A 13,829-nucleotide genomic window follows, 5' to 3' on the forward strand; every position below is an offset into this window, starting at 1 on the left:
CCTCCTGCTCGCCGCAGGAAGTCTCGCGAGACGGGCGGGCGGTCCCGCGCAGGCGCCGTGCCGTGGAGGTCGTTGGAGTCACCGGAGCCGCCGCGCCATGCTGTCCCGCCTCGCCCGTCCCGCCGCCGCCGCCGCGGCCCTCCGCCGGGGCCTCGCCACCACCGCCCAGGTACGCCCCGCCGCCAGCCTCCTCGTGGCCCGCCCCGCTGGCGGGGGCGGCGCAGGGCCCGCACCCCCTCGGGGCCGGGGTCGAGCCCAGGCCCCGCTCTGTGAGGGGGCGGTGGGGCAGGCGGGCCGCCGGCGGTCTGCGGCCCTCCTGTGTGCGGCGGAGGGGGGCTGTGGGCGTCTGCAGCCGCCGGGTGTCACCGCCTCAGGCAGGGCGGGGGGCGCGGTGAGGTGCTGTGAGGGAGGTGAGGAGCACGGCTCGTGGGGGTGTTCGGTCCTGGGGGTGCCGGGCGGTGTCTCTGCCCGGTGAAACATCCGCGCTGTTGGGCATCGCTCGGCGGCTCTTAGCCGAGGAGCTCATGCCTTTCTCCGGGCAGGTGTATACTGGCCGGCCAAATCTATTAGCTCCAGATGAACTTCTCTTTCTGGTAGTATGCGATGGGTGATAAGCAATTTTGCTTCCTGCTTTCTTCCTCTACTGAAATATGGCCCTGCTTTCAAAATGTATTAAGAATTAAAGCTGGTGGTTGGGGGTTTAACAGTAATCCCTTTTGAGGGATTGAGCTTCTTTTGAGCTTCAGATTGCAACAGAACGTTTTCCTCTAACTTGTCCTACCGATAAACCTTAAGGATCTTTGGGAGGCTGTAGTGATGATCATTTTCTGTGGGCTTAGGCAACCAAGTTTGCATAGTGCTTGATAAAAAAATTGAGAAATAGAACTAAAAGTAAAGAAAGTGTGATGAAATCCCAAGGTCACTGCTGCAGTAACTACCAGAACAGTTCTACAATGTGTTTGTCATTTTTTTTCTCAGAACAATGCCAAGGTAGCAGTGCTGGGGGCCTCGGGAGGCATTGGCCAGCCTCTCTCCCTTCTCCTGAAGAACAGCCCGCTGGTGAGCAGGCTCAGCCTATATGATATCGCTCACACTCCAGGCGTTGCAGCTGACCTCAGCCACATCGAGACAAGAGCAAATGTTAAAGGTACTGCGAGCCACTGGAAACGATCTGTGTTCTGAAGGGGTCCTCTCGGGTGTCTCTGACACGTGGAGATGCCCGTTGCTGTGCTTGTGAAGGGGAATCTTCACATGATCCTGAAGCCTAATATCAATTTAAGTAGCTTTTTCTCAAGCAGTGCATGACTAATTAAGGTTTAGCTGATTAGATTGGGATGTATGGAGATGAGAATGGTCTGTGGTTGCACTGTTGAAGGGGAATTTGTAATAACTGGTAGGAAACATTCAGTAAAATCGCCTTGGAAAAAAGCCTAAGCGTTGAATTTAAACATTTGACTACAAATAGACTTAGCGCTCCCTGGGTGTCTACATGAATTCTGCGTGCTTCTTTTCTGAAGGGACAGCTGTCAACTTCTGATGAAATCAAAACTTAATCTGCTGATCTTCATTTTATCTGAAGATCACCAAGAGGTTACATTTTAGTTGAACGTGTCTATCTGCGGTTCTTTGGGGGCACTGACTGTAGTGCCAAGCTAGCGTTTCTGGAGAGTAAATACACATAGCCAGAGGAACTGAGGGTGTTTGAAATGTGAGATTCCCACCGCCTTTGTTCTGTAAGTTTTGAAACAAGGATAAACATCAAATAGGATCCATCCATAATTGTATATCTTTGCTTTTCAGCATAAGTCTGAGTTGAAGGCTAAATTAAAAAAGGAATTGGGTGCCTCTGGGCGTAATTTTGTACTTCAAAGCGTCAGATACTTAATAACGGGCAAAAACATAATGCCTGAATGTCTTCCATTCCAGGCTTCCTGGGACCTGAGCAGTTGCCAGAATGTCTGAAGGGCTGTGATGTTGTAGTTATTCCTGCGGGAGTCCCTAGAAAACCAGGTATGTTCTCTGTGTTAAAAAGCCCTGGGGCTTCATTGAAGTGTATCTCTGCAGTACTGTTATTCAAATAGAGCTGTGTCTGGTGCTTTAGGGTAGTGTTGGCTTGGGCTGTAAGTGGTCTGTTAATGACACTGACCTAGAGCTTGCTTAGCTTCTGTCTTAGATTGTCCCTTGTAAAATGGGTAGAGTTGATTTCTGGAGTTCCTGTGTAGGGGTGAAGTGCAAAGACTTTTCATGCAAGTGGTCCTGAATCTCCCTTAAGTGTTTCTTGCCCAGAGCAATGTTCTAGTAAAAAAACCTGATTCTTTGTTTCATTTCTCAGCAGGATAGAAATAATCTGTTTGTTTTGTATTAATTGTATGATAACTTCTCAGAGCATCTCTGAATGAATGCTGTTAAGCCTTCCTAGAATGTTTCTGAACTTCTCCATTTCTACTCTGTTTTTCAGTATCCTGCTGGGAATGTAACAAAACTCTAGACTTTAATGCCTAGCTCTTCCTAATTCTTCATTTTTCATGGTTAAAGTAGTTGCTGCCACAAAAATGAGAGGTGACACTTAGGCAACTAGCAATATTTTGCACAGAGTAGTTGGCATTCAAACTGTAGCTGTGGAGGTGACTGCAGAGGGAGAGGAGAATTCATCTTAGGGGCAGTTATGCTGCTCTGAGCACCACTGGTATACTGGTGTGGGTCAGTATGGTCATACCGTACTTCAGGCTGCCTAGGTGAAATACGTTCAGACAATTTACAGCTGGGCTGGTCGCTCCTGAAAAGGGCTGATCTATCTGAAAGGGCAGTAATCTTGTGTTAGCGAGAGGAGTTACCCTTAGAGCCAATTCATTACTGCAGCTAGAGAGTTTTATCTTGATATATGAAACCAGAAGCTGATGTATTTCTATCCAGAGCAGAATATTGTTTTTTGCTTGCCTATTAATGAGTAGACTATGGATCACTTAAAATATTGTACTGGATATGTTTTAGGTATGACCCGTGATGACCTGTTCAACACCAATGCTAGCATTGTTGCTACTTTGACATCAGCCTGTGCAAAGCACTGTCCAGAAGCCATGATCTGTGTTATTTCTAACCCGGTAAGCATTTTCTGGAGACCTTGAAAATGTAGAGAAAAAAGTCCCGAATGAGAATATTAGATTCTCATTGAGTTCCTGTTAGTTTTGACCAGTATCTTTAAGGTCTACGGGGTATTTGCAGAAAAGAAGTAAAACCCTGGTTCTACTAACCCATTTTTTTGGGGCTATATGGAAGCTAGAGAAAACTTGGATATAAAAGTGCTTAATATCTCAACATCTGTATGACTATGGTTATAATACATGCTGGTGTATTAGCTGGAATAGAAGTCTTAGCTCACTAAGGGAGGAGCCTTTGTGAATGAACAAATTATTTAAAATGGGAGGTTTTTATTCCAGCCTGACTGTAAATTGCTCTTCAATTTAGGAATTAAAATAATTGGCTGCAGTTGACTTCAAGTTGGAAGTACACTTCGAGTTGTTTACTAGCCTGTTCAGTTCATGTATAGGCTTCATTATTATACTGGTTTTAATAAATACTTGCCTATTCTCGCTTATAGGTAAATTCAACCATCCCAATAACTTCAGAAGTCTTCAAGAAGCATGGTGTGTATAATCCCAACAGAATCTTCGGCGTTACAACGCTGGACATTGTCAGAGCGAATGCTTTTGTGGCTGAACTAAAGGTAGGTCATAGTAACAGATGCTGCAGGAGGGATATAGTGTGCTTTGGCCGTTAGATCTATCAAAAATGCTTTTAAAATCACTGCACAGAGCCAAAAGAGCTCGGATTTCTGTGGAGCTAGAGGCGAAGGCAATGATTCCCTGTTTCCATTCTCTAGAGGAGCCTGGGGATAGGGTTTCTTGCAAAATGTGGTTCAAGAGACTTTGACCTTTCTTTTCATAGCTGTCCCCTGTGGGCGAGCTACATGTTCACCTTAATTCTGTTGGCATTTTCAACCCTGCTGGTGCAACCGGAGGAAAGGGTTGAGTTGTAGTATGTATTTGCAAGTCAAACTGTCTGTGCTGCGTGTTACAGGATATTCTGCAAAGTATGAGGAACTGTAACAGGTTATTGCTCTTAATAGCCCTGGTGGAGTTTGTTCTTGTGCTGCTATTTATCTGAATTTGCATTAATAATATCCTGCAACTGTCTAAAATTATCAAAGTAACCTGGAGTTCAACTGTGTAGATCTGGCTTTGTCCCTGGAGTATAGCTGCCTCTGAGACTACTGCGCTGTGTAGAACAGACTTATAAAAGTATCCAAAAACCCTGGGCAGAAAATGAAGCATGGTGTTTTAAAATATTTTTCTTGTCTGTATGCTTCAGAAGCTGGAAAGTTTCATGTTTCTCTTAGGGCTTAGATCCAGCTCGTGTAAGTGTTCCGGTTATTGGTGGCCATGCCGGGAAGACTATCATCCCTCTGATCTCGCAGGTAAGTCAGAGTTACTGCAGTGTGTGGCGTCACACTCGTCAATACGTTGATGTAAAGTGCCTTTGTGATGGTGTGTAATGTGCTGAGATACAGCAGAGAGAGTCTTCCCTGCTCTTGTGGCTGCGTTCATTCTGCGATGAGGTACAGGATACTGGAAGGCAGTGAGCTAAATCTAAACTCCTCTGAGTTTAAATAGTTCCAGCCTTTCTCCTCTAAAGGAGTTTGGGATAAGAACTGAGGTGTAGTGTGGGTGTTCAGATGTCTTGGCACTGTTTGGTTTGGTGTTTATTTTTTGTGACAGTTATTTCATTATATGAATACCTTGCTTCAGCAGGAAAATGAAATGGATTTTGCTGTGGTGGACTAGAAGCACCACTTCAGCACGCAGCATTGAAATGAGGAGGCATAGCTCAAGCTGTGTGGGGAGGCCTGCTTCAGTAATGACCGGTAGTCAGAGAGAGGCTCCCTTCGTGCATCTAAGCCAGAATGAAATGCTGTTCTAAAGCAGGCTGCAGCTTCATGAGGGGATGGCTAGGATATGGCCAAGGAGCAATCTGCAAGAAAGGGAGAAAAAGCTTTGCTCTAAGTGGGGAATAAAGTATCCTTCACAGAAGGATGTTCTTACGGAATAAGAGCAAGGGCTTCGGAGCAGCTGAATGCTGAGAGGGTGCTTTCAGTCAATTGGGATAGCAGCAGCTGCGCTTAACATACTTGCATAGCTGTATCTGAAGGTTCAGTAACTTCCTAAATACTGCTGGCAGCCTGCATCCTTCATAAGGCTCTTGACTTCCGTAATGCCACAGTGACCCAAATATTTACGAGGTGGCTTTTTGAAATTCCTAAGGCCTGTTACATGCTTGGAGGGTGCAAAGACTACCCAGTAGCAAGTAACCATGGCAAGCCCTGGTTTTGCTGTCAAGCTGTCATTTGCCCTTGAGCAAGCTGGGTGCAGCTAGGTTCCTGTTATGGTCCATGCAATAACCAGCAGCCTTGGTGAACGCTTGCAGCTGGTCAGTTTGTCACGCGATCTGTGAGCTGGGGTAACTGATTTTCCCCATTGAGAACTGTTGGTAACAACTGTAGTGGTACAAAAAGCATCGTATGGGTGGCCTTATGCTGAATCTGGTATTTGATAGTAATTTCTTTTTTCCAATCTAGTGCACACCAAAAGTGGACTTTCCTCAGGATCAACTGGAAAAGCTTACAGGGAGAATTCAAGAAGCTGGCACTGAAGTTGTCAAAGCTAAAGCAGGAGCAGGTTGGTTCTTGACTACAGCTTCCAAGTAATTCTTGTTGGCCAGTTGAATGGATGCGGTCCTCTTCAGTTTAATCTTATTTACAACTGCGGTGCAGAATTATGAACTGCTGATTACGAATCTAGCTGCTCTGCCATGTCAGTGACTGCCTGAACTGTGGTACTAGAAGCAGCTCAGTATGTAGGTAAGACTAAACATTAACTGATCCCACGCCATGTATGGCTTTAAAAAGAACCTTCTCTGTCAAATCAAGCTGTTTCTTCCTACAAATCTGGTCAACTAAATAGCATGTGACTGGCCAAAAGCTGCTGCTTTATCCAGCTGGCTGTGAGCTTGAGGTCAATGACGCTGCAGCTCTGTAAACATATCAGTATGGAAGCCTTTGATGCTAAAGAAAGTATGAAATTTCAACGTGATCTGTTCTAAAAGTGATTAACTTTTACAGGTTCTGCCACCTTGTCTATGGCCTATGCTGGCGCTCGATTTGTGTTCTCTCTGGTGGATGCAATGAATGGAAAGGAAGGGGTTATTGAATGTGCCTTTGTTCGATCGGAAGAGACGGAGAGTCCGTACTTCTCTACGCCTCTGCTGCTGGGAGTATGTACTTTAAATGATGAGGCTTATAAACAGCAGCTACTGATTTAGTCTTGTGGTTTTTACTCGGTGATTTCAATTTAGTCTAGCGCTAGGTATTGCTGAAGTTAACAGCTGAGCATATCTTTAAGAGTTCTTGAATATTTGGGTATTGTACTTAGGCATGTACCTCATGCTTGACAGGGATGCTACTGCTTTTATCCGCTCTTAGACTGCAGGTCGCTGAGTAACCAGAGATTCAGACTTGTCTTAAGAGGTCACACTTGCCTCAAGTCAGTGCCTGTTTATGAAGGGCTTTCATATGATTAACCAGAGTCAGCAATCCTGTCTCCTCAGCTTGATCTGCTACAAGCAAATCCCTCAGAAACTGAGGCACATGGGGAGCTACAGCATGGATTAGGATTAATAGATTGCTTTCAGGACCTCTACTGAACTCTGAAAGAAGTGTTCCTTTTGTCACCCTTACCCTGTGGGTGCAGTGAAAAACAAGGGTGCTGCAGCCCTGTGGTGGCTGCTGGGATGCAAAGGATGGTGTATGCTTCCTAGGTGCCAGCTGGTGAGGGAATGGAAGCAGAGGGGTATTGAGGGGGAAGGGTTTGGATGTAGGCATGAAATCTCAAAAACCTGGGAGTGCAACTCTGAAGCAGTTACAGATTGCAAGCCAGTGGAAGCGAAGGGTATACGCCAGAGGAGAGAAATTCTCTTGCCGAACGGTGGGTTTGAAGATAGGAAGAGGCATGAGGGAGCAGTTGGTATCAGCCTGCTCTTGAAGGAGCTGATGGGCTAGCTTCAAGTTTGACACTTGTGAACAGTGAATGAGAAGTTTGTGAAGGCTGTAGAAGTTGATGCAGATAACAAGAGGCTTCCGAGCCTTGCCAGGAAGCACAGGGTTGGCAGACTAGAGATGGCAGAGGTCCCAGGCTGGGTCTCCATCTCAGCTGGATAATATGTAATCAGAGCTGTTAAGTTGCTCTCTAGGTCATTCGATGAATGGTTAATCCTTAAATCCTCTTTCCCTCAGAAAAATGGAATTGAGAAGAACCTAGGTATTGGCAAGATCTCCCCCTTTGAAGAGAAGATGGTTGCTGAGGCCATGTCTGAGCTGAAGGCTTCTATTAAGAAAGGAGAGGAGTTTGCGAAGAACTTCAAGTGAAGAGTTGATGACGGAGAGAAATTAACAACTTCCTTAATTTATTAAGGCATCATGTCACTTTACGACTTCTGGTTCAAAGCTCATGCTTTGATTGAAGTCTGTCTGTATTAGCTTAATGATTGTTGCCAATGCAGAGTCTAATCATCAATAAAACGGCCTCATTTTTTCAGTGTACCATCTGGAATTGTCCTGATGTGCTTGTCTTTTGAAGGTAGAAGCTGTAGGTTTCTGAAAGGTTGTCGTTTTCTGTAGTGATGAAATTGTCTCTTACAGTGGGTGAAATGATTACTCTCAACTCTGCTGCTGCTTGGGTTTTGGTGCGGGCTGCTTGTTCAGCGCAGCAGCTGGGAAAGCAGGCATGATCAGATAAGATCAAGATGGGGTGAAGAGGCTTGCGAAAGGGATAACCGAGTGAAGTGATCCGAGAAGTGTGTTTTCAGGAGGTGGCGTTACCTCTGTTTCTTACCTTGTTTTGCCTTAATCTCCTAAGTAATTTGATTGTAAAAGAGTTAGTAAAAGAGCACAGGGATTGAAACGTCAGTCCTGCTCTAAGAAAATAATTAAAATGCTGAGAGTGACTCCTATCTAGTTAGGAACAAAAAGCTTTGATTTAGCATCTACATAAATTTCTTTTACATTCATCCTCTTGTGAATATAAAAATAAATGTCTGCAAGAAAATGGTGATGACGAGTTCTGTTGCTGACTTCTTTGAAGGTAAGCTTTAATGAAGGAAGCTATTAATTCGCTCTTCCTTCATGCTCTGTGGGCTGCTTTCCCTATTGCTTTGAATTGCTTTAATCCACGTAGGTCGAAGACTAAGTTGAACAGACTTTATTTTGATTAGATGAAGGAAATGCCAAAGCCCAGCGCCTCTGGAGGAATTGAGGGGAGTGTTGGTTTGAGAGAACCTGGTGTAGAAGCTTCTCTTAAGAAAGACACCTAAAGGTAGTAGATGCTGTTTGGTCACTGGCTGTTTTCCCCCACTGCTTGTATTCTAAATCTCTTCTGAGCTATTTTTATTTATTTTAATCTAGTTCATTCTGAACTGGATCACACAATTGTGACACTGAAGATGCCTTGAGAATAAAGTGCTTGGTTCTTCCCTGCCCTGTGGAACATGTAGGCAGACAGAGGACAGCAAGTACAGTTCTTGTCACTCCTCTCTGCAGAAATTCAATGTATTAAAGCTTGCTTTCTTTACAGAAATAGTAATGAAGCGTCGGCAGTCATTACTCAGCAGGCTTAGAACAAAGTAATTATTAGGTGGTATTAATAGAATTAAAGATTAAAGAATTAAAGATCATGTTGGAGCGGGGCAGGGGAGGATGTCGGAACTGGAGGACGCTGAGAGGAGTGACTGGCCAGGCCTAGTAAACGCAGCTTGGATGTTGTGTTCAAAACAAAAAACGGAAAGCGCGTGGCAGACTCTGCGATGAAGCAGGTTGCTGGATGTAGGGGTCTTGCAGGCCTGTCAGCAGTTTTGTATCCAGAAATAGGCAGCACAGGTTGTTTGCAGACCGGGTGTCTATCCGTCTGCCAGAGCGAGTGGTCTGCACCCCTGGCGTGCGTGCCCGGCTGGTCCAGGGGAACTGCGACACGAAGCCACTGAGCTAACGGCTGCAGGGAAAGCCTTGCCTTGCAACCAGGAGGGAAATAACATACACTTGTTCCAGTCCTGCTGCTTTAAATACAGCAGATAGAGCAGGTTTCTGAGGGTTGGAGATTTTTAGCACTTGAGGTTTATAGTGTGGCTTAAGTTATTCTATCTTTTTCTTGTGTCAGCAGTCCAAATCCAGCGAAGTCTGGGGGAATTGCATGGACAAGCAGAAAGCTTCGCTTATACCAGCAGGGACTCAGGGACAGGATGGGTAAGTGGAGCTGAGGTGGAAGAGGATTATTTCCCAGCACCTGCTGACTCGTAGATTCTTCAGGGTCTCCTTCAAATCCCCTTAATGATAACACTCTCCGTTCCCTTTCTGCACTGTTTGGTTTTTGGGTTTGTTTTCCCCTCCCACCCAATCCCATGCCTCATGCTTGGAGTTGCAGCCGTTCCCTGTGCCTGGAAATCTGCTCTCCTTTTGGGAAGGGAAATGAGACACCCTTCTTGTGGTTTTCTGCAGTGAAGGCAGAGACCAGGAGGACATTGGATGAAGGTGAGAAATGAACTTGTGTAGGTGTTCTCCGCTTGGTCAAAAGTGCTGTCCCCCTGGCCAAACACTGCTGTGGTGGATAACTTAATCGCTATGAAGACTGAAGATGGTTTGCAGAGGTAAGTGTGGGACATCCCACCCCTTCTCTTCTCTCTGAACAGATTCCCCAGAGGAGGAACGGAACTGGGGTGTACCCCTCCTTGGGAGAAGTAGGAATTAGCTGTACCTAGATAAGCTGAAGCTTTACCCTGGACGTTGTCTCCTGGTGCGCTCTCTCTGAGACACACAACTATCATCCCCTGTCCTCTGTGTGGGCTCTTGTGTATTGAATTTAAGCTGAGTGACCGTAGACTTAACTGCTTTATGCAGGAATTAGGAGTCGGCAGACTCGGTGGATCTGTGGACAACACTGCGGCAGCGTGGCCGCCTTGCTGAGTCACGGCGCTAGCTTCGGTGCCGGCAGCCTTTGGTTTTTACCTCCCATGGAGGCGAGTAACCACGCTGCTGTGACCAGCTCTGGAGGAGGTGAAACACCTGCCCTGCTTAGAGCTCTTGGGTTTCATCCTGTTTCCTGAGCAGACTTTTGTCTTGATGGTCTTTAAGCATCTGACATCTTCCATCGCAGCATCATTTATGTGCACAGAGCTGCCGCCTCCTCAGGCAGCCCAGCTCTGCGCTGGAGCCCAGATGTCAAGATACAGAGGAGATGTGTATTGAGAGTCATAAATAAAGATATTCCAGATGGCCAGATGTCAGGTCACTTGATCCCACCTGCCACTCCAGTGCTGCTGGAGCAACATGATAAAGTGCAGGAGAGGATAGAACAAGGAGAAAAGCAAATGGTGAACGTTATGGCTCGAGTCTTTCATCCTGATCAACCTCAGTGTCCCAGGGGGACTTGAGCTGGGAAGACCACAGGAGCAGGGTGCAGGCTGGCAGCCCTGTGTCCCTCATTCCTGGGGAAATTGTTTTCCCTTCCCGGCTTTGTTTAAGGGCTGGTGCTTTCCGGTGGGGGCCACCCAACCTGCCACCTCTGAGCCCCATCTCGCCCCGGGAGGGCTCCGGGCAGTGGGAGCCGGGAGATGGCAGCAGCAGCTTGCCTTTGGGTAGGGCTGGTACTCCCACAGCAGGTGCGGCCGAGCCTGGGGACAATCGCTGGCATTTTGGGGATACTTAGGAGAAGGAGAAGTAGCGGAAACAACAACAGGAAGGCAATTGGGTGCAGCCTCTGCCTTGCCAAAGCTGGCTGCCTTGCCAGCTCCGGGAAAGGAGCAAAATCGGAGGAGCTGGAGGTACCCCGCAAAGATGCTGGTGTCCTCCCGTCACTGCTGCTCAGCCTCAGTATTTTGGGGCTCGTGGTTCACGGCAGGCTTTGTGTGGCTGATCCCCTTTCGGAGGCTTCATGCTTTGCTCAGCAGGCGTAGCGAGTTCCTCGCTGGCTGGCAGAGCCAGCTCCTGCTTAGCTTCACCGGGGCAGATCCGGCATCCCAGGGCGTGTGGCCGTGCAGAGCCCCTCTGGTGCACCAGGCACTGCTTACGGGCAGGGTCGGCCCTGGTAGGGGTGTCAAACCTCCCTGCGGTGAAGCAGCCCAGGCTGGGCTCTCTGCTTTACGCAGAGCATCCTCTGCCCAGGGAGATGGCGGGTGAATAGGGAAAGGAGAAGGGGAAATGCACCCCAAGGTGGGTCGGGCACAGCCGGAGGTGTAGGCAGATCTCCCCTGCAGCCAGTTCAGCTTCATCCTTCCCTCACAGGGCAATGGTGAGAGGCTTTAATGTGAGCAGGAGGATCAGAAACCATCTGATCTGTGGTTTCGGCTTTGCAGAGGCCTCTCCTCTCCCGCTCCTGGCTCTCCTGCCTGGCCACAGGCAGCATTAAATCACCACCTTTGCTTTCGCTGCTCTTGATTTACTAAAATGCCCGCGAGCTCTTGCTTCCCTCCCGGGTGCCTCAAAGCAGATCGGGAGCGCGACGCCGAGACGGGAGGGTTTGTTTGCATTTATAGGGAAACCTGTTAATAAAGGAGACCAAAGGGACTGCTCTTTTCCTGGCTGCGGGAACAGATGGCTGGATAACACAGTGCAATTACTATGCAGGGACTCCTGCCGGGGCGGGGATTTGATTGCCTGTTAGGAGAGGTTAGTGCGCTCGAGCTGAGCTCTGCCACCGCTCTGCCCGTCCCTGGCACCTGCTGCCTGCGGGGGTCCCTGGGGACCCTGGGACAGATCGGATGGTGTCATGGAGGAGGTTGTGGGAGCTGGTCATGGGGAAAGATGCAGCGGGGGACTTGTGGCCAGCAGTGGGTCTCTGTTTCTCCTGTGCTGGGTGATGCTTTGGGAGGGCTGCCCTTCGGGTTTGTAAAAGCAAACGCTGGCTCCGGTGATGGATGACTGCTCGGAGGTCCTTTCGGGCTGGAAGGGGTCCGGTGTAATTTTTTTCTCCCATACTTGTTTCTCCTCTGAGTCAGGAGATGCCAAAGGAAAGCAGCAAGCGGCAGCTCCTGAATGAGCCGAGGGAGGTGGGTGCCAGGATGTGGGAGTCTCCTCGCCGGGGCATAGCGCGGGTGCAAAATGTTTCCCAGGGCTTCAAAGAGTGGCCGGACAAATCCACAGGGAAGAAAATTCCCTGCCAAGGCCTAGGAGGCTTAGGGAGCCCTGGGGCAGCAGGACAAGACCCAGCAAACCCACCCCAGCACCAAGTGGGACTGCATGGCCGTGGGGTCAAGCCCAAATCGATGGGAGCCTCCAGCTGCTGGGCCGTGATTGAATGGCCCAAGGTCACCCCGGGGCTGTTCAGCTGCCTCGTCCCCATCGCACCCCGGGCTCTTGCAGGGTAACGGTGTCCCCAGCCCCTTCCCCTGCACGCCTTTGCTTTGCTCCCCCCGTTTGCTGGCGTTTCCTTCTTCCCTGCTCCCTCGCTGGCTCAGGCGGGTTTGCTGAGCATCAGGAAAGTCAGCACCCAGGCTTTGATCAGGGGCTATTGCCTGTGCCGTGCCAACAGCATGCTCCTCACGCGGCAGAGCCGCTCCCGGCCGCCCTTTCTTCTGCGTCAGGAGGCGGCTGCTGGAGATGTCGAACCTCAGTATGAATCCTTGCAATTAGGCCTGTTCTGCTGCCTGCCTTGTTTGATCTCCTTTAATTATTTATCGCCTTTCTTTTTTTTTTTTTTCTCCTTCCTGAATCCTCAGTTTCTTTCAAGTGATTATTTTCTTCCTCTCCCCCCAGCCGCGGCTGGCTCTGCCTGTTTGCTTGCAATTATCGTCCCTTCTCCCGGTCCTTCCATCTCTCTCCTTTTGTTCTCCACCCGATCATCCCTTCACGCTGCTCTCCCGGCTGCACCCCCCCAGCTCTCTGCCTGCCTGGCAGCTTTTTCTTGTTGCTTTTCTCCATTTTTCTCACCCGGATGGCTATTGCCTTTTTCCATCCCATTCCAGGCATGGTTTTGGCTGTGTTTACCGCCAGTGCCAGCTCTCTGGCTGGGATCCTGCACCCTGGGCTGGGCTGTATTAGATCTCCCATTGCTATTCTCCCAGTCTATTGCCCAAAGCCTGACATGGCCCCGCTGCAAAGCCCTGGCTCCCAAGCCAAGCCTGGGGAGCCCCGTGGGGCTGCTGCCCCCCCATGCCAGGGTCTCCCTGTGCTGCTTTTGCTGCTGCGGGGGGGCCTGACCGCATCCCCCCCCATCCTCTTTGTTTCCCAGGGCCTGATGCATTATTCAGCGCTGCGGGTGTTGGAAAGATAACGGTGGTGCAAAGGGCACGGGCTCACCCTGGGGATGCTGGATTTTCCCTGTCACAGGCTATTTTCCCCCCTCCAACATTAAACCAGGAGAGGCCCCGACCATGCAGGAGGCTTCTCCTGGGAGGTGGCATCTGCTCTTGCCCCGGGAGGACGTGGCAGGGACAAAGGCAGGAGCAGGGGGAGGCAGCAGCCGCAGCCCTGGGGGTGCTCTAGGGGCTGCACCGCACCTCCCACACCCAGCCCCGCTGCTTGTCCAGGGTTTAACAGAGCCAGTCCAACGCATGGCCAAGCCCCTTGTTTATGTAGTCCCTACAGTAACAGCCTGGAGAGACGCTCAGCCCCTCTCTCACCCCAAAATGACCCTCTTCCAGCTCCTGTGGCTGTTTTAGGTAGGGACAAGGCTGCCTTGGAGCTGGGGGGGAGCGGTGTGGGGTGTCTGCTTGAGTGTGTGCATGTGTGCGTG

The 13,829-nt window shown here is 49.2% G+C and overlaps 2 protein-coding genes across 2 annotated transcripts in view; both read left to right on the plus strand.

Annotated features, from left to right (window-relative positions):
- The first annotated feature begins 32 nt into the window (after positions 1-32).
- MDH2 (malate dehydrogenase 2) lies at positions 33-7,651 on the plus strand. Its single transcript, XM_075168894.1, has 9 exons — positions 33-169; positions 979-1,147; positions 1,927-2,010; positions 2,992-3,101; positions 3,599-3,724; positions 4,397-4,474; positions 5,633-5,732; positions 6,176-6,327; positions 7,346-7,651. The coding sequence occupies exons 1-9, from the start codon at positions 98-100 to the stop codon at positions 7,475-7,477; spliced, it is 1,023 nt and encodes a 340-aa protein (XP_075024995.1). The 5' UTR covers positions 33-97; the 3' UTR covers positions 7,478-7,651.
- A 105-nt stretch (positions 7,652-7,756) lies between these two features.
- Positions 7,757-13,829, plus strand: part of SRRM3 (serine/arginine repetitive matrix 3) — a 38,315-nt gene continuing 32,242 nt past the window's right edge. Inside the window, exon 1 of the mRNA XM_075168896.1 lies at positions 7,757-9,747. The gene's annotated coding sequence lies outside the window, so the exon portion shown is untranslated. The remainder of the gene's footprint in view (positions 9,748-13,829) is intronic.

This window comes from Calonectris borealis, chromosome 19 (genome assembly GCF_964195595.1).
Source record: "Calonectris borealis chromosome 19, bCalBor7.hap1.2, whole genome shotgun sequence".
NCBI lineage: Eukaryota > Metazoa > Chordata > Aves > Procellariiformes > Procellariidae > Calonectris > Calonectris borealis.